The sequence below is a fragment of the Lissotriton vulgaris genome, chromosome 5, assembly GCF_964263255.1.
Source record: "Lissotriton vulgaris chromosome 5, aLisVul1.2, whole genome shotgun sequence".
Classification (NCBI taxonomy): domain Eukaryota; kingdom Metazoa; phylum Chordata; class Amphibia; order Caudata; family Salamandridae; genus Lissotriton; species Lissotriton vulgaris.
Window position 1 is genome coordinate 697,755,195 of NC_141693.1, and position 16,992 is coordinate 697,772,186.

Here is a 16,992-nt window from a genome sequence, read left to right on the forward strand (position 1 = left end):
ATAGGAATCAGTGTGCCATCATGGAGCTAGGAAACCTGTGTTGACAAGTATCCAGCTCACAAGCTTTTTATGGCCTCCGTGCTCGCTTACAACATCCTAGAATAGACTGGACATTGTAGAGGCATACCTGCTCATGCAATTATGACAATACATAGGATATAGTGCACCCTGACTTGGGGCTAAATGCCTGCAGTAGGGGTGACTTACGCATTTCTTATGAAAATGCATGGGAGGCGTGGTACAGAGGGCTGTGTTCTATGTCGACTCTTCGGATTTTCCTGCACCAAGACTTGCAGCCTATAATGGCAGAGTGCATAGCCTTGGTGAGGGGTCCCTGGGGTGGCACAACCAGGGTATGCAACGTTTACAACGCGCGCATTACCACGACCTACCATTACCACGCGGTTGTAACAACGAAAGTTGTTACAACGAATTGCGCTGGGGGGCGCTCGAGGATAGTAAATCATTTAATTTACTATCCCAACACCTTCCCTACTATCCACGGGGACTGGTGTTGGAATAGTAAATTAAATGTTTTAAATTTGCGCCCCCCCAACGCAAGTCGTTGTAACGACTTACGTTGTTACAACCGCGTTGTAATGGTAGGTCGTTGTAACGCGCGCGCAGTAACATCATATATCCCACAACCAGTGCTTCAGTCCCAGGGGACCCTCTTCAGTACCCATGCCCTGGGTACCAGGGGTAGCACTTACTGGGGACTTACAGGGGTAGTTGAAGTTGTCTCAATCGTGGTACAGTGTTTTGGGAAAGAGATATGGCACTGGGAACCTGGTTAGAAGGGACCCAGTGCACTTACAGTTCGAAATCACATCAGACAAATGTGGAGACTAACCATGCCAAAAGAAGCACTTTCCTACAGTCCATGAAAAGGATAACTATTTCACAGTCAATGCAAATAAATGTACTAATGTAAGGTTCCCACACAAAGAATCTAAATTATAGTGAATTAATATTATAAGTAAAATTCACACATAACAAAGACACAACATAAACAATGCAGTACTAAAATTCGTACTGCTCAACCTATTACACAAACAAAATACTTTAGACTGTACATAGTGTATTACAGAAAAACAAACAATGGCACAAGGGGTCACAATTTGTTAAACCAGTCCATAAATAAAGTTGACAATTGTAGATTCCAATCCTTTCCGAACTCCCAAAATTGTAGGTTTCAGGCCCTTCCCAAATGCCAAAAGCGTCACTGCATTGTTTATATCGTGTTTTTATTATGTGTGAATGTTGCTTATAATAACAATTCACTATAAGGTTAGCTCTTTGTGCGGGCACCTCACTTTAACACATCTATATTTATTTACTGTGAAATAACCCTTTTCCTGGAACCGTTGTTGTTCATGCATATCACTTGGAATCAGGGCTTTAGCTCATGCAAAGTTGTGAACAATCCTTTGTAGATGACGTGCAGGAGTCGCATTCCACATCTTTTGATGCACCAAATTGTCTTGTTATAAAACCGAATCACTGTCACTTCTGAATACATCTTTTGATGTTACTGTTTTTTCTCTCTTCGCCTCTTGTGTGATCAGGTGAAGCTTAAGGATGAAGATCTAACTTTTGCCCTCAAATGCATTAAGAAGAAACACGTTGTTGAAACACATCAACAGGAGCATGTTTACTGGGAAAAGAACATTCTGCAGCAGATAAACTCACCCTTCATCATCAGGTGAAATATTTTTGTATACTATAGTGTGCCTCTGCAAGTGCATAGCATGGTGTGTAGAAAATATGTAGCAACAGAAAACAGAATCATGGATTAGAAATTGTGAAAAATTCTGCAAGTAAGAAGACGTTGCGGTTTTGATTTTGCCCTTTTTTTTTTTTTAGAAAAGGGCTTGGTTATTTTAAGTCCTGCAAATTCACAATTTCTCTTTATTTTTGTTTTGTTTCACAGTTTAAGCACATCTAATATTTCAATTATATAGTCCACATTACAGTTCTAGTTTAGTAGGCTGGCTTGATTATATCAATTTGTACGTTTGCCCTTCCTTCAATGTCCTATTAGTGATTGCAATGCAGTCTCTAAATTCCCTCTATCAGGGAGAGGAGTGGACTGGAGCTCCTTAATTCCGAGTACCAGTAGCCTAGATCCAGATGATTTACATCCACTTTCTCCTGATTCAGAGACCTCTGGTTCTGGGAGTAGTGGCGACTGTTAAACAGTGTTGGGTTGGACAGGGACAGAAAATGGGCACATCACCAAAATAAAAGTGACCCTATTAGCAACTCAGATAGCAATAAACGTGGCCCAGTGCAGTTTTCAGCTTTTAAAGACAAGTCGCATAGTTATTTTGCAAGTTAGGAGAATCTATGCATGTGTGTTTGATGCAAGCAATATTTGCTGTAACATCATGGAAATCAACAGTAAAGGCTGGCCCACCGGACCATAAAACTGGCCCACAAACAGACAAAAAAACGGCCCACACACTGATCTGTCAGACCAGCCCTTCTCGCACTGCCTAATCGCCCTAAAGGGAAGTCCAACCCTTTTAAATCAACTGATCAGAAAACCAATTTGGATTTAAAGCCACTGTAGTTAGGGCCTAGAGATCACTTATGTTTTCCCTCCTAACTTTGTTTGCATAGGAGTGTCTTTAAAATGGTTTATGAGAAAAACGCAGTGCGTGTTTGCAGTAAGTGTGCTATTTCTGTAGGATTATAGACAACCATTGAGATGATCCTAGTAGGAATCATTAAACTGTGTTTCCATAAAGAAAGATGAATGAAGACAACTGGCGTGACTGGGCCGAGTGTGAATGATTAAGTTAACCTGCAAGGAGAGGGTAGGATGCACTCAAGCAGAGGAGTGTATGTCGAGTGTGTAAATGCTATGGAACATTCAACAGTTCAGTTCTGCAGAGTGATAAGCATGTGGAAGAATTTCCTATGGGGCCTTGATCCTGCCACTCTGTATATGAAAGAAGATATCTTGAGTTGGGGTGGGTGAAATATTAAGTTCCACCGACTCTCGTAACGCGGAGTTTCAGCCAAATTCTGTCAATCGCTATGTGACAGAATTGTTTGTTGCGTGCACGCCAAAACATGAAGTTGGCAAGCACAAGTGAGATATGGAATCCCCGGCGCAATTTTTGATCACTAGGAGGACACCCAGTGAGATATTTCCAATCCAGGCCTTCCACTAGAGCAGCAGCAAAATCAGCCCAGAAATGTCTACAGGAGCTAAATCACAGCAGGAGCAGTATACCATGTTTATTTCCACTCCTTGGTGGAACTCCATCAACTCTAGCTGAGTTCTTTTGTCACTCCATGACATTCCGCAGTTTCAAAAACTGTGAGTTTGGTCCACCCCTAGGAGGACCATGAACTTGAACGGGGTCAATAGTAGGGGGCACACTTTACTATTGTTAGTCCAAGAGGACCAGGCGAGGTCTGAGATATTTGGAGGCAGAGTCTGCAAAATCCTACCTTCCTTAATGATCATGATGATAAACTGAAGAAAAGGGAGATGGGTCAGAGAAGACTAGACCGTTAATTCCTTTTAGGCAGTACGTGGTTGATATCCTGCAAGCTCTTAATGATCCAAGTATGTAACATATCTGAGTAAGTACAGGAGAATCTGGTGCACTGGGCAATATTAAAGTACATGCTGAATATAGTGCAACTCCTTAAGGCAAGATGTTTGCAGTTTTTGACTTTCTGAATGGGCAACAATAGACAATGCATGGTTTTAACAAATTAACAACCTAACTTTTGGCAGAATTTACCTGGCAGCCACCCTTGGCTAGAGACACCGACTGCTTCTTGGTTTTCCTTTGCGGGCTCCTGACATCGGCCCCGGTCCCCCTCCGCCGCCAGCGACGCCATTAGACCTAGCGTCACGGCTGCCGAGAGGGGGGACTACAATCCCCAAGAGCCTTTGCGGCCGACGCCGCACACCTGCAGTCAGGCCCGGAGGCGCATAAAAACAACGCCCTTGTTCCCGCGACGTGGGACGCGCGCGGGCGGTCGCCGGGCTGAGCCCGGGCAGAGGGCGGGCCATCTGTGGCCGTCAGAGGTCGACTGAGGTTGGGTTGGGCCACCCCTCTTGCAAGTGTGATCCGGAGTACCCTGCATTATTATATGTAATATTGGAGTTTGCTGCAATTCCCCTACATACACCGTGGTAATTGTATAGGGCCAACAGCTTGCACCTAATTTTGTTCTGACTCAACTACTACAATGACTTTGCGATCTGGGAAAGAGAGACTGGTACAGGTCACCACATTGAATGGGGTCTTTACTGGCACTATTGACCATTTCTTCAAACGGACCACCTGTATCCTTGAGAAAGAGATAGCCCTTGCCGAAAAACATCTTTTAATTGATCTGGTTACTGGGAAACGGTCCTCGCTTGGGAAAATAGGGCAGGTTGAATCCCCAGTTCCACTATCCCAACTAGACCTTAGCGATAGCAACGGCATCACTTTAGATACGGTGCTTGTAGACCCATTATCACAACCAGACTCTATTGATAATAACGGCATCACTTTAGACACAGTGCTTGTAGATCAGGAGCCAGATGATACTGCTATAATTTCAGATACATCTTCGAGTAGCTCCCTTTTCAATAACCTAGTGAATATCGATACCGATGATAATGAAACATCTGGACCCATACCCAGTCCTGAGATTAAAAACCCACCCCAAAAAGATTCGCTTAAATCAGGACCTAGTAAAAGGAAACGGAAAGAGAAAACCCAGAAGAGGGGTATCGTGAAGGCTTCAAAAGGTAACTGTAATACAGCACCTACAGTAAACATAACAGCACCCCTGGCTTCTCCCCTACAAACACGATTAATCTTCTCCCGTCAAATAATGCTGATGATCTTCTTTTGGGTAAGATAGAATTTGTGGTAAAATCCCCTCTGTTACCATTACTTGAACAGACGAGGTTGCTAAATGATAAAATGGACCAGATGGAGGCGTTATTGAGAGATAACATGGAGACTGTGAACAATTTAACATATCCCCCTGCATCTACAGCTGATGCCATTCCTGGTAGCCAGAGACAACCTAAAAAAAATACAGGAGGGTCAGGGCAATTGGCCAAAGCTGCACCATCATCAACATTAATGCCATCCCGAGGAGTGCAGCCAAAACAGGCAAAAATAGGAATGAGCCTAAACTAGCCAAAGACAAACCTCCCAAGGAAGGTGTACCATCAAAACCACAGCCCGCTTCCAGCAGGCCAGTTAAAACTACCCGCCTAATGGAGCAAGACAACCTAACTAGGAAAAATGTTTATCGCAAACCACCCTATGTTAATCTGCCACCAGAGTCCGTACCATATACCATCATTCTAACAGGAGTGGTTCCTTTAGAGGAGGGGAAAGTAGAATCACATCGGGACCTATATAACAAAGTACATTTTTGGCTCAATAAGAACAGGCCGCTTCCACCCATGTCCAAAACAGAGATCCTCAATGTAAGAAGAGTAGATTGGGTGGGCCACGTAAAAAAGGACCTAGAGGGGGACTGCATTATCGTTAGTTTCAGGGACTCCTGGGTGGGAGACCTTATTCGCAGAAAACCAAAGTTTGGTAAAGTGGGGGATGTCCAAACAATAACATTGCATTATTTTTACCCTCAACTAGGAATTCCCAAAAACCCTCACTTTCAAACACCATCATACCACAATAACGGACCCAGAGGGAGACATCGCCATGACTTGGCTACATATCCCTTGTTCTACCCCCAACTTTCAAATAGGTACGCCCCAATTAGTGGTTTGGAAGGGGTTGATTGACTCTCCTGTGATCCAAAAACTAACATTAGAGTGTCTGATACAGCTAGCAGTTTGGAGGATTTGAACTCTTCTCACACCGAAAGGGAAGATAGCTGCCCCCAAAAATCGGATAGCCAAGAGATTGTAACTAAGGTGGGACAAAATGAAATTGGATTCAAAACTGGGCTGTTGTTTGGCGAAAGAGGAAGGGGGCATATAGACCCCCACTTAAACGACGCTTTGAAGCAAGAAAATATTATAAAGTTAGTCTCATGGAACACTGCTGGGCTAAAGGGGAAATTAGATGGAGCTGAATGGGGGGCTTTTATAGACCAGCATGACATTTTATTATTCCAAGAAAGCTGGGCACTTGATGCTGTTTTTCGTATGGGTTATCTCACTTTCCATAAACCTGCAATTAAGGGGAAAAAGGGAAGACTATCAGGTGGGCTGATAATATGGATTAGACAATCCTTAGGCTACAGGATATTGGAACTGATAGTCCACAACAATGACATCCTGGGTCTAAAACTCCAGAGAGATAATCATCAGGAACTGTTTATAATCAACATCTATGCTAGAGGCCTACCAGGAGGGAGAAGCCCAGCAATCATAGACAACTTAGACCGTCTATTGGATTGTATTGGGAGGGACAAGTGTATCGTGGTAGCAGGAGACCTAAACTGCACCTTTGAACCCCTGCCTAGCGAGGGAGATGACAGTTATGGGGAGGTTGACCAATTATGGAATGTTCCAAACCTTGCCATAAAACCTATCAAAAAAGTCACTGAGGCAACTCTCCAGTGGTTGGGTCTGTGCTTGGAGTGGGGCTTAAGAGCTGTTAATGGTCGTGCTAAGTCAGACAGGTTAGGACAGGTCACTTTTGATAATGGTTCCACCACAAGTAGAATAGATTACTTCTTAATCAAGCTAGAGTTTTGGTCACTAGTTGAGGACATGGTAATCATACAGAGGCCAGAGAGTGATCACAATCCCCTGATGTTAAATTTGAAAGTAGAAGAGAGATCAGTTAATTCCAAAGCTACAAATTGTATCACAGCAGAGACCGTTTTAACCAACGATTGCAGAAGGGTTCGTTGGTGTAGAGTTTTGGATGACCCAGCCACCCTGGACAAAATTTCCAACGAAGTGTCAAAACCGGTAAAACAGGCCAAGTTAGTAATTGGTGATATAGGTTTTGTCGAGCAGATTAGCTCTATACATGAGCGCCTGTTTGATAAAAAAAAAACATTTTTCACAAAGTCGGGGTATTCAGGGAAAATGGGTGGAGATCCTCTGGGTACTAAATGGTACGATAAAACCTGCCGCAAAGCCCATAGCTCTCTGATTAGTGCCATTAAAACCAGGAATATATCATTGATTAAAGCAGAGAGGTCGAATTACAAGAGGGTCCAAATGATTGCGAAGCAATCATGGGATGACCACCGCTGGCAGGACCTGTTAAATTAATTAACAGGTCCTGCTGTTGGCAGGTCGTGAAATGGGGAGGACCCAGGGACTCGCAAACACCAGCAAATCATGTCTCTGTCAAAGATTGGGTGGAGCATTATTCATCCCAGTTCTGCGGGTTAGCGAGGGCACCGAACGAAGAGGAGAGGGTTTTGCACTCTACACCCAAACCCATAAGTATGCCCGTAGTGTTTCAAAATATTGAGGTGGAGAAGGCTTTAAACTTGGACCAAGCGGGTAAAGCTCCTGGGATGGACTGCATTCCTGCCGATCTTTTCAAATAGGATCAATGTAACTGGGTTCCATATATAACGATCTTAGCAAATGCAATTGACAATGGAGCTAGGATTCCCGAGTCTTGGAAGGGGGCAGAAATCCTACCTATTTATAAAAAAGGAGATAAGTCACTACCAGGGAATTATCGCCCCATCAGCCTCATAGACTGCACTGCAAAAAGATATAGCTAGAATGCCCCTGGGTAAAATACAGGCTTGAATGAATGAGGAAAATATCCTGTCCCCGATGCAAGCTGGCTTCAGGACAAGCACTAGCACAATCGACCAAGTATTCAGATTTGTCCTGATTTACTGGAAGATTGTGTATCTAGGTGGGGGCACCATTTATGCAGCATTCGTGGATCTTAAATCTGCGTTCGACCTCGTCTCAAAAGAGAAGCTGTGGGTTGCCCTGAGGAAAATGGGAATGCCACCAGAACTACTGGAGCTCACCACAAGACTTCACGAGAATAATTTTGCCAGAGTAAGATGGGGTATGCAGGGACAGGTGACAGAGCGATTCCCTGTGACTCGTGGGGTAAGACAGGGTTGTGTCCTGGCACCAACCCTGTTCCTTTTGTTTATAAACCAAGTTGTAGAGTTTTTAGGAGGTACCCCAACAGATGCACCAACTCTAGGTGGGAGAAAGTTTCCCCTTCTTATTTTTGCCGACGACACACTGATATTGGCAAAAACTCAAGCGGGGTTACATACTGCTATAAATAAATTTGTTGACTTTTGTAAAATTAATGACTTAGAGATCAACGTGTCCAAAACAAAATATATGGTCTTAACGAAAAATAAACCACAACGGAGTGAAGTTAGTATGAATGGTACCAAATTAGAACAGGTTGGTGTCATGACTTACCTAGGGGTGGTTATAGATTATCGGTTAAGATGGAAGGCACAGATCGAGGTTCTCTGTTTAAAATTAGCTCGACTAACGGGGTGTCTAATAAAGGAACAACAATGCTCGCAAACCAAAATAATTTTGCCAGCTTTAAAAATCTATAACGCTAAAATAAGTTCCGCCATCCTTTATGGGGCTGATTTATGGAGTTTTGTGGACCTTGCACCTTTGGTTAAAATCCAAAACAAGTTTTTACGCAGCCTGGTTGGTCTACCACAATCAACCCCTCCCCTCCCCCTACTATTAGATATGGGTTGTCACTCTATCAGAGATCTAGCACGGTATAGGATGGTTGCCCTGTGGAGACGTATATGGTCCACCCCAGAACTGGCCCTATTTGCTAGCGAAATCATGGACTTGAGATCAATTATAGGGTCAGGAAATCTTCCCTGGTTTCGCAATGTTAAGGCCATTTTGTTAAACATGGGCATGACTTCACAGTGGGCTGACCGAGGGAACTGCGTTTTTCCGCCTAAAAAAGAATTTAAATCATTATATTGGGCAACTGTGAAAGAACAACATATTTTGTCGTCTCATCACTCAAATCTGACAGGTCTCTTTTTGCTACATAAGGTTGAGATCCATGTAGAGCCCTACTGGGACTGTATTACCAAATGTTTAGATAGAAAACTCTATCATCAGTTCAGAGTTGGTACTCTACCGGTAAGGGCATAAACACAAATGGCGAGGACAACAACAAAATGAGTTCTGCCCTTGGTGCACTGGGGAGAAGGAAACCATTAGCCACCTTTTCTTTGCATGCCCAGCCTATTCTGCCCCGCGCCGTAAATGGATTAAGCCCATCTGCAGGAATATCAACACGCGGGTGTGTATGGAAGCCCTTTGGGTTTTAAAATCCAATACCTCTGAGTGCGTGTCCATTTGCGTAGCTACATTTTTGGGGTTGGCATGGATTCTAAGAGCTAGGCACCCACTTGCTTTGTAATAAGAGGAAGTTTTAAAAGTTTTATACCGGAAAGATTGTCTGAACGTCTTTGTGAATATATTTAATCTAGTTTTATTGATTCTAAGTTGTTTTAGCTTGTTAAATTATTAATTGTGATGAACTGATTTTTGTACTTATGTTGGTTTTGCGATGGAAGTGAGGATATTATTTAAAAACTTTTTAAATTGTAAAATTAATTATGTCACGAACTGGAATTTTATGAATTAAGTAAGTATTTTATCTGTTGTCTTTTATGATGTAAAAATCGAAATAAAGACGTATGAAATCTGAAATCTGAAACAAATTTATGTTGTCTTTGCAGTCTCAACTGTAAAAATATTCATAACACCCTGGGCCATACCTATCATTTTTCCTTTGTCTCTATATATTCCTGATAGAGCGCGCAGTTCACCCGGGTCACCGTATTCACCAATTACCTACACGCACTGGGCCCTGGCGTGAGTAAAATTTAATACACCATTGACATTTGGGTGAACCGGGTGATGGCTTCTGTTACACGCTTCTATGAGTAATTTGGGTTTGGGTTACACCTCTTCTTACCATGTACCTGACTTACCACAAGTACAGCTTTCCGACGGACCTGGAGCTATTAGGGAAAATAGTAGACAGGGAACCTAGAAAGATATATTCTTTGTATTTCAGTACATACTTATCCACAATTTCTGTAAAATGACCACAGACACCTGATGAAGTTTAAAACTTTATATAAAGGTTCAAAGAGAGGAAGCCAAGACAATAAGCGATATGCAGAATAATATATCAAACATCAAAATCAACACTAATAAGTAACTTTGTATTAGAATTATAACCATTAGAATATATGGGAAGACTAAAGGTAGGATTTTTAGAACAGAACTAGTCACTGCAACTTTACGCTAGGACCAATAGGACGGGGTTGGGACCTAGAACATGTATTTAACCTAAACGCTTAACTATTCTTACTAAATTCACTGCAATCAGCTAAAGGAAAGGGAAAAATTGGAACATACTAATAAAACATAACAGTTTGGCAATTTTCTAAAGGAGGGGAGAGAAGTGGAACAATTCTACAACAATTGCATATAATTTGTTCTCAAGGTGATAGAGCAATATCAAAGGCAAGAGTACTTTATTAAAATTAGGGAGAGAGAGAGACGCAAACCCACAGGTCAATATTTACCTAGGTCTGAGAGAAGACTAACCCTGGCCACGGGTCAGTTGGAAGGACGGGGACAAGGACCCTCAGAAAAGGAATACCAGAATGCGAACAGGTACAGCCCACGGACAGATCAGGACAGGATACCCCTCAGGTTCGGGTCAAAGGACTGGGCCTCCCAGGGTACGACCAACACCCACAGCTTCGGACAGCAACGCCTGCGTTACCCCCTTCTGCAAGTAATCCGCCGGAAACCCCGATTGGATTTTCGAATTCCCCAGCAAAGTGCTTCGCCAGCACTTAGGATTTTCCACCCCTTAGGAGTTTGTGGAAAGTATGGACAAAGTGCTCCGCAGCACTTTCAGATTGAACACCTATTGAGATCGTAGGGTCAGTGACAGGTCTGCTACTCGGACAAGTCGGACAATTTTCCTAAGCTAAACTAGGGTAGTTATACCATTTTGGGGTCCCTCAGACCACCCACTAATGTTGCAAGTGACAGTTTCCCACATTTTGATTGGTCAGGAGAGGTGGTGCGGTCATTACCACCTCCTAAAATTCAACGTTCCCATCATGAAATTTAAATTTTTCTATCCGCCCCTTAGGTTCACGTTCCCATCCATAGAATACAATAGAAAATCTGAGAGCACAGGACATCGCAACATAGTCAGTTATTCTCAAGGTGATTGTCCTCATCATGTGCTGGTTTTCTCAGGCGCATTTGGCTTCGGGAGCCAGCTGGCTGATTTCAGCGTCTGCGCAGTCGAGTTTCTCCCAGGTCACATGGCAGTACCCAGAGGAGCTTCAAATATGGCGTAGCTTAAGCACTCCCAGCCCCCAGAGACGTGGTACATGAAAAGTAAGCGAGAACAAATTAAAATCACATATAAAATGATCACACTGTATACCATGAGAAATTTTAACCAACCCTTACTTTATAATGACTACAGCATTAATGTTTAGTGCGAAAAGACAGATAGGCTGAAGCAGCAGTAGCAAGCAGAGAGCGTGGTGAGAGTCAAGCGGCCATTTTTGCAACAGTGCGCATGAGCACAAATTCCCTCCAGAATGCGAGTGCGTCACATCACATGGGTATGACCGACGCATGCGCAGACTGAATGGCAGCAAAGCAGCCAATTCGTTAGTGCAAGCTTCGTTAATATGGAAAAGACATACGAGCAAGCATCCTGGGGACACCCGCGTATATGGGAAAACGTAAAATAAATGACAAACAATGATTTTAGTAGTATTATACATTGGGCGAGGTTCTTGCACTGGGGCAAGGCGCTTTACGTGCGAATCCTTGCTCCGTCATTCCTCTGTACTTTTGTTTTTTTAAGACCCCTTAGGATCATGTTGTGATCTTCTGGGGCCTTATTAGAAAAGTGCCCTGGGGTGCAACAGGTGTTTCACCTGCTGTGAGTGCCCCTGGGGCACTTTGGTATTACAGAAGGGGCCACAGACGTTTGTGTGGCCCCTTCAGAAATACGGATAGCACTGGCACACATAAAGCGCCAGTAATATATTCAGTGGGCATTCACTCATTTGCATGGGGGCATACTCCAAGCAAATGAGGGAATTCCTGTACCTCTGTACCATATTACAGATGCAGGCATGTAGGCAAAGAAGCTCTGAGGAGTATCACTGACAGTGCTGCACCTAAAAGGTGATGCACTATCATTAAGCATCCGGATAGTAGCCCTCTGGAGAGGGTAGAGTACGTACGTGGACCCCCCGGACAGATTGTATGACTTAACAACTACTGTCTAAACCACGACTTCTTTTACAAAGAAGGCTAAACCACGACTTGTTCTTAACCACTACATTTTAAACCACTACTCCCTAAACCACACATTTTTTTGATTTAATTCCATATTCTGTTCGTGAATCTTATGCTTTTCCAATTTTTAAAATGTAAGCAACACTGCCATCTCCTGACATAAACCAGTAATTTTTTTTAAACTAATTTATTCAACATCCTTTGCTGCATTTGATTTTAATCTATTACGATTTTAATCTTCCACTTTTTTTTTCTATGTATATTTTATTTATTTTTTATTTGTGGGGGGAGCCCCCCCACTCCCCCATCTACCCTTTTAATTGTTTTCCCAGCATGCTCCAGTGTTCTAACAGTTGTGGTTCCATCCTTCGTTGTTCCGTCGTTCGTGGATGTTACCTTCGTGGTTCAGCCCTCTTCGTTGTTCACTCTTCGTTGTTCCGGTAAGTAGTTGTTTAAACATCGTGATTAAGGACATTCCCCCCCCGGACATACGCTTGCAGGTGGGTGAAGGGACTCACTGCACCCGCTTGCAAGGGGATATCTATTCCCACTTCAAAGTACAGGCTAATTGCCACCTGCACTGTTATAACACAGAGCAGCTTTAAAGCAGCCGCTCCGTTTCTCACATGACTGTGCTACCCCCAGGGCAGCCTGAGTTCACGGATGCCCTGGGGGCAGTGCATTCATCGTGCATTCATCATAAAACAGCACATTTACCATCATTGCCCATCCATTGAAGAAAAATGTGCTGCATGTCTAATAGGGACCCTGGTGAGCCCAGAGAGACCATCTAATAGACTCCTAAGCCTGCAGTGAGAAGCTAGTAGCCTACTTTAAAACCTCAGAAAAACAAAAAGGTGATGGGAGGAATGCCTGAATTAATCTTAGCAACTGTACTTAGTCGGGAGGCACTGCATTGGTTCAAAATGGAGTTCGTGGTTGGAGTCATCTCCCGTGTCAAAAAGAATTAGAGGGTCTGCTTTTTTTTTAATGATTAGTAATTTCTGCATCAGCCTTCGCTTTGGGCATCATTTAACAGTTTTGGATGTCAATTGACTGTACCCAAGACTGCTGCATACAAGCCTCTGCACATACATTTACACCGAGGCTTGAGGAAGGTGGGAATTACTGTGTTTGAGATGTTTGTGACCATTATATGCATATTTTTGGTAATATCGATCGTTATAATCAGAGCGTGTGCACACTGTAACAATTTTGTGGATGCTACCAGTGCGTTTATCTTTAAGGTTATCCTTAGATGTTTGAGAATATTTATTTGTATGAATTGTGACTGCAAGAAGGAGGATGGATGAGACCCACATAGAATAACATGGTTAGTCTTTTCCCGTTTCTTCGTCCTAGCATGTTCTTTATTTACAAGGCTGCCTGCATGAATACACAAGGATTCATATCAAAGAAGCCTCTGATTGTGGGATGTAGCCAACTGACCTAACCAGTGGTTAATGCAATCCATTTGTAGAAGATGGCTAATGGTGTCCTTCCTAGAAACCAGTTTTAGTAGGAAACTGTACACTAGCGTTATAGGCTGGATTTTGAACATTTATGCACTCTTTCTAATTGGCTATTGCTGAACTGTCAGAACAATAGGTAACTGAATACCCTGTTGGACCCATAACTATTAGACACTGCTGCTATTGGTGATTCAAGAACATGGAGCCCAGTGCTATCAGTTTCCTTCTAACTAGGAACAAACCAAAGCCAAAGCTGTAACTCCGTTGGTCTGTCATAACGTTTCCTGTTTGGAAAAACTCTAACCATCCAAAGAATGTAGGAAACCTGAATACAGAAAAAAAACTCTCTAGCCCTCCCCATAGACCAAAGGATTGCTGCATCAAAACACTATTGCTAAATGTGCAGGTGAGTGATGATTCTGCCTGGTAAACATACTTACTTCATCTCTCCACTGGCTCCTATTTTTCTTCTTCATTGTCCCCTCTGCTTGGGTGGTGGCCCAGCACCTGGCTTTCTTGCCTCATACCTATGCTGAAAGACACAAATATGATATAAGGCAAGCCGTTTTGCCTAAAGGATTGCACCTAATTAATCAGACTGTGTAGTGAAGACACCAGAGCCAAGGTAGGTTCATAAGGTTATTTGTAGAGGCTTCACAGTTGACAGGTCCAAACAGCACTCAATTCAACTGTAAGTGCCCCAGTTAACAGATCTCCATTTGAATCAATACATTCCTAGAGCACAACGGGGTCGATTCACAGAACGTATCTGAGACAAAATCCTAAACGTACTACTTTTGGTATTCACACAAGGCATTTAGTAGAAGTAAAGTTAGGATTGTGTCTTAAGTTTAACTAGACTTAAGACAGACTTAAGACAGACTTAGGACAGACTTAGGACAGACTTAGAACAGACTTAAGACATACTTAGGACAGACTTAAGACAGACTTAAGACAAATTCCAAACTTTACTACTACTAAATGCCTTCTGTGAATACAAAAAGTAGGAAGTTTAGGATTTTGTCTCAGATTACTTCTGTGAATCGGGCCCAACGTCTTCTATTACCACATTAGAACTAGAGAATGCCAAGAATGTAGTTACCAAAGCATTCTGCCACTACTACATACCTTTCATTCTTGTGCAACACAACAAACAAAAGAACATAAAACCAAAATAAAAGCAAACAAACTACAAGACAGTAAAAAAACATAAAAAAACGTTATAATCATTCACAGAACCTCTTGGGAGTGACTACAACCCCAGAGTCTCTCCTAAGAATCTTCATCCTGGGAGAGTCAGACATCTTGCCACCCTTTCTAGGACAAGGTTACTATCAGTGGCGTCCTTGTCAACAACACCATCAACTTTGGTTCTTACCAAGACAATTTTGGCAAGATTCCACCAATGTCTCCCTTCCACTAGAACAGCATTACCACCAATCTTCACAACCCTGTAGGTGCACTGTATTTACGCATCCCTTTCTTGACATGAATGGGAAACTTGACACAAATCAGATTACCCACTTGCAGAGGAACAATTTTAGCACCTTTCTTTCCATCATACCAAAGTTTTTGTTTATTTTGACTCTGTAACATATTTTCCTTTACAATGTCTATACGTTTCACCACATTAGAATCTGATATACGCCATCCACTCATTCACCCAGGTCCAAAGCTAGTTTTCGCCTTCTCACTCTTAAAAGCTCAAAAGGTGAGACTTTGGTGGCAGAGTGTGGTGTTGTCCTATAAAACTACAACATGCTGTCCAAAGACTTAACAACATCATGGTTTCCAGGCTTTGCCCATTTCATTCACTCTCCCACCACACAATTCATCCTTGCCACAAGTCGATTTATTTGTGGGTGATCTAAAGAACTCTCCAAGTGCTTTACCCCACATGAAATCAGAAATGTTTCCAACTCATTGCTTACAAACTAAGTTCCATTGTCTGAGACGAGAACCTCAGGAAACCCTTCTCCCACACAAACCTCCCTTTAAAACACCACCCCACTCACAGCATTGGCTTCCCTGAGCATCTTAATTTCTGGCCATTTAGATGCATAGTCCATGAGAACTAAACAAACTTGCACCCACCCAGCAGAGACTCAAAAGGGCCCATCATATCAATCCTTAACTTGCCCCATGGACCGGAGGGACACTCGATGGGTATTAAGGGAGGTGTCACCTCCTTAAAGCTCTTTTCTGCAGCTCCATCTACACAAAGATGCTCTACCATTTCATTAATCTCCGCACCCAGATTAGGCCACAAAACAGCTTCTTGGATGCGATGCTTCATGAGTGTCGCTCCCAAATGCCCCTCATAAGTCTTCCTGATGATAATTTGTCTGACCGAATGAAGAGGAATACTTTTATCAGACCGTAGTAAGATAGCATCCTCCAGAGAAATTTCACACTCAACCTTGCAATATGGTTGCAAAAGAGGAAACAACACCTTCTCCCTCGGCCAGGCCTCTCTGACTAGCTAGCACACTTGTTTCAGAAGAGTATCTTGTTGTGAACGTATCTAGGACCCTATTTAAATCATTCCAGAGTTATGCCCTTATGCGGTTATATCAAATCATATCCTTATAAAGGCATAAGAATCCTATCCATATTAAGTATTAGCCATTGCAGTCCAAATACGGCAAGGCTACTCCCATAGACTCCTAGAAAGCACAACGCGTTCTTAAACAAACCAAGCCTCCAGCAGCCCGGGAATTCCCCCTGCTTCGGTATTGATTTGTCCTAGAACTCCTGGAGTCCTGAAAGAACTGCGAGTTCTTAGTGACGTCTTATGTCCAACCTCACGTCAAACTCGGCACCTTCCAGGTATAAATATACCAACATCTGCCTTAAGCAACACACAGTGGTTTGGAGCAGATCGGCTATCTACTTGCCCGACGCCCTTCTGATGCGAGTGCCGAAGGAAGCCGACCCTCCTTGCTGACGCACTGAGAGAGACGCTGTCTTTTCTCCTGCCGAGAAATCCAGCTCCAGCTTTTCCCTGTCACCCTTGGGGGTTGCTGGGAGATCGAGTCCTGAGACTGAGATACAAGGCCTCCTTCATTCTATACCCAAGGTACGGAGCTGATTAGACCCTTAGAGAATTCTTGATTCAGATTCTTGGCAAAAACTATAACTCATCTACTCCTTCCCACGTACTAGGCTTAGGTTAGGTACACCGGGGTAGGCGTATCTTAGAAACACCAGTTGAGTACG

The 16,992-nt window shown here is 43.0% G+C and overlaps 1 protein-coding gene across 2 annotated transcripts in view; it reads left to right on the forward strand.

Moving 5' to 3' along the window:
* LOC147711410 (cGMP-dependent protein kinase 2-like) overlaps positions 1–16,992 on the forward strand; it is a 2,360,133-nt gene that overhangs the window by 1,604,265 nt on the left and 738,876 nt on the right. For both annotated transcript variants that reach the window (XM_086922130.1, XM_086922129.1), the window contains exon 12: positions 1,569–1,705. In XM_086922130.1, coding sequence (XP_086778256.1) covers positions 1,569–1,705 — 137 coding nt within the window. The remainder of the gene's footprint in view (positions 1–1,568; positions 1,706–16,992) is intronic.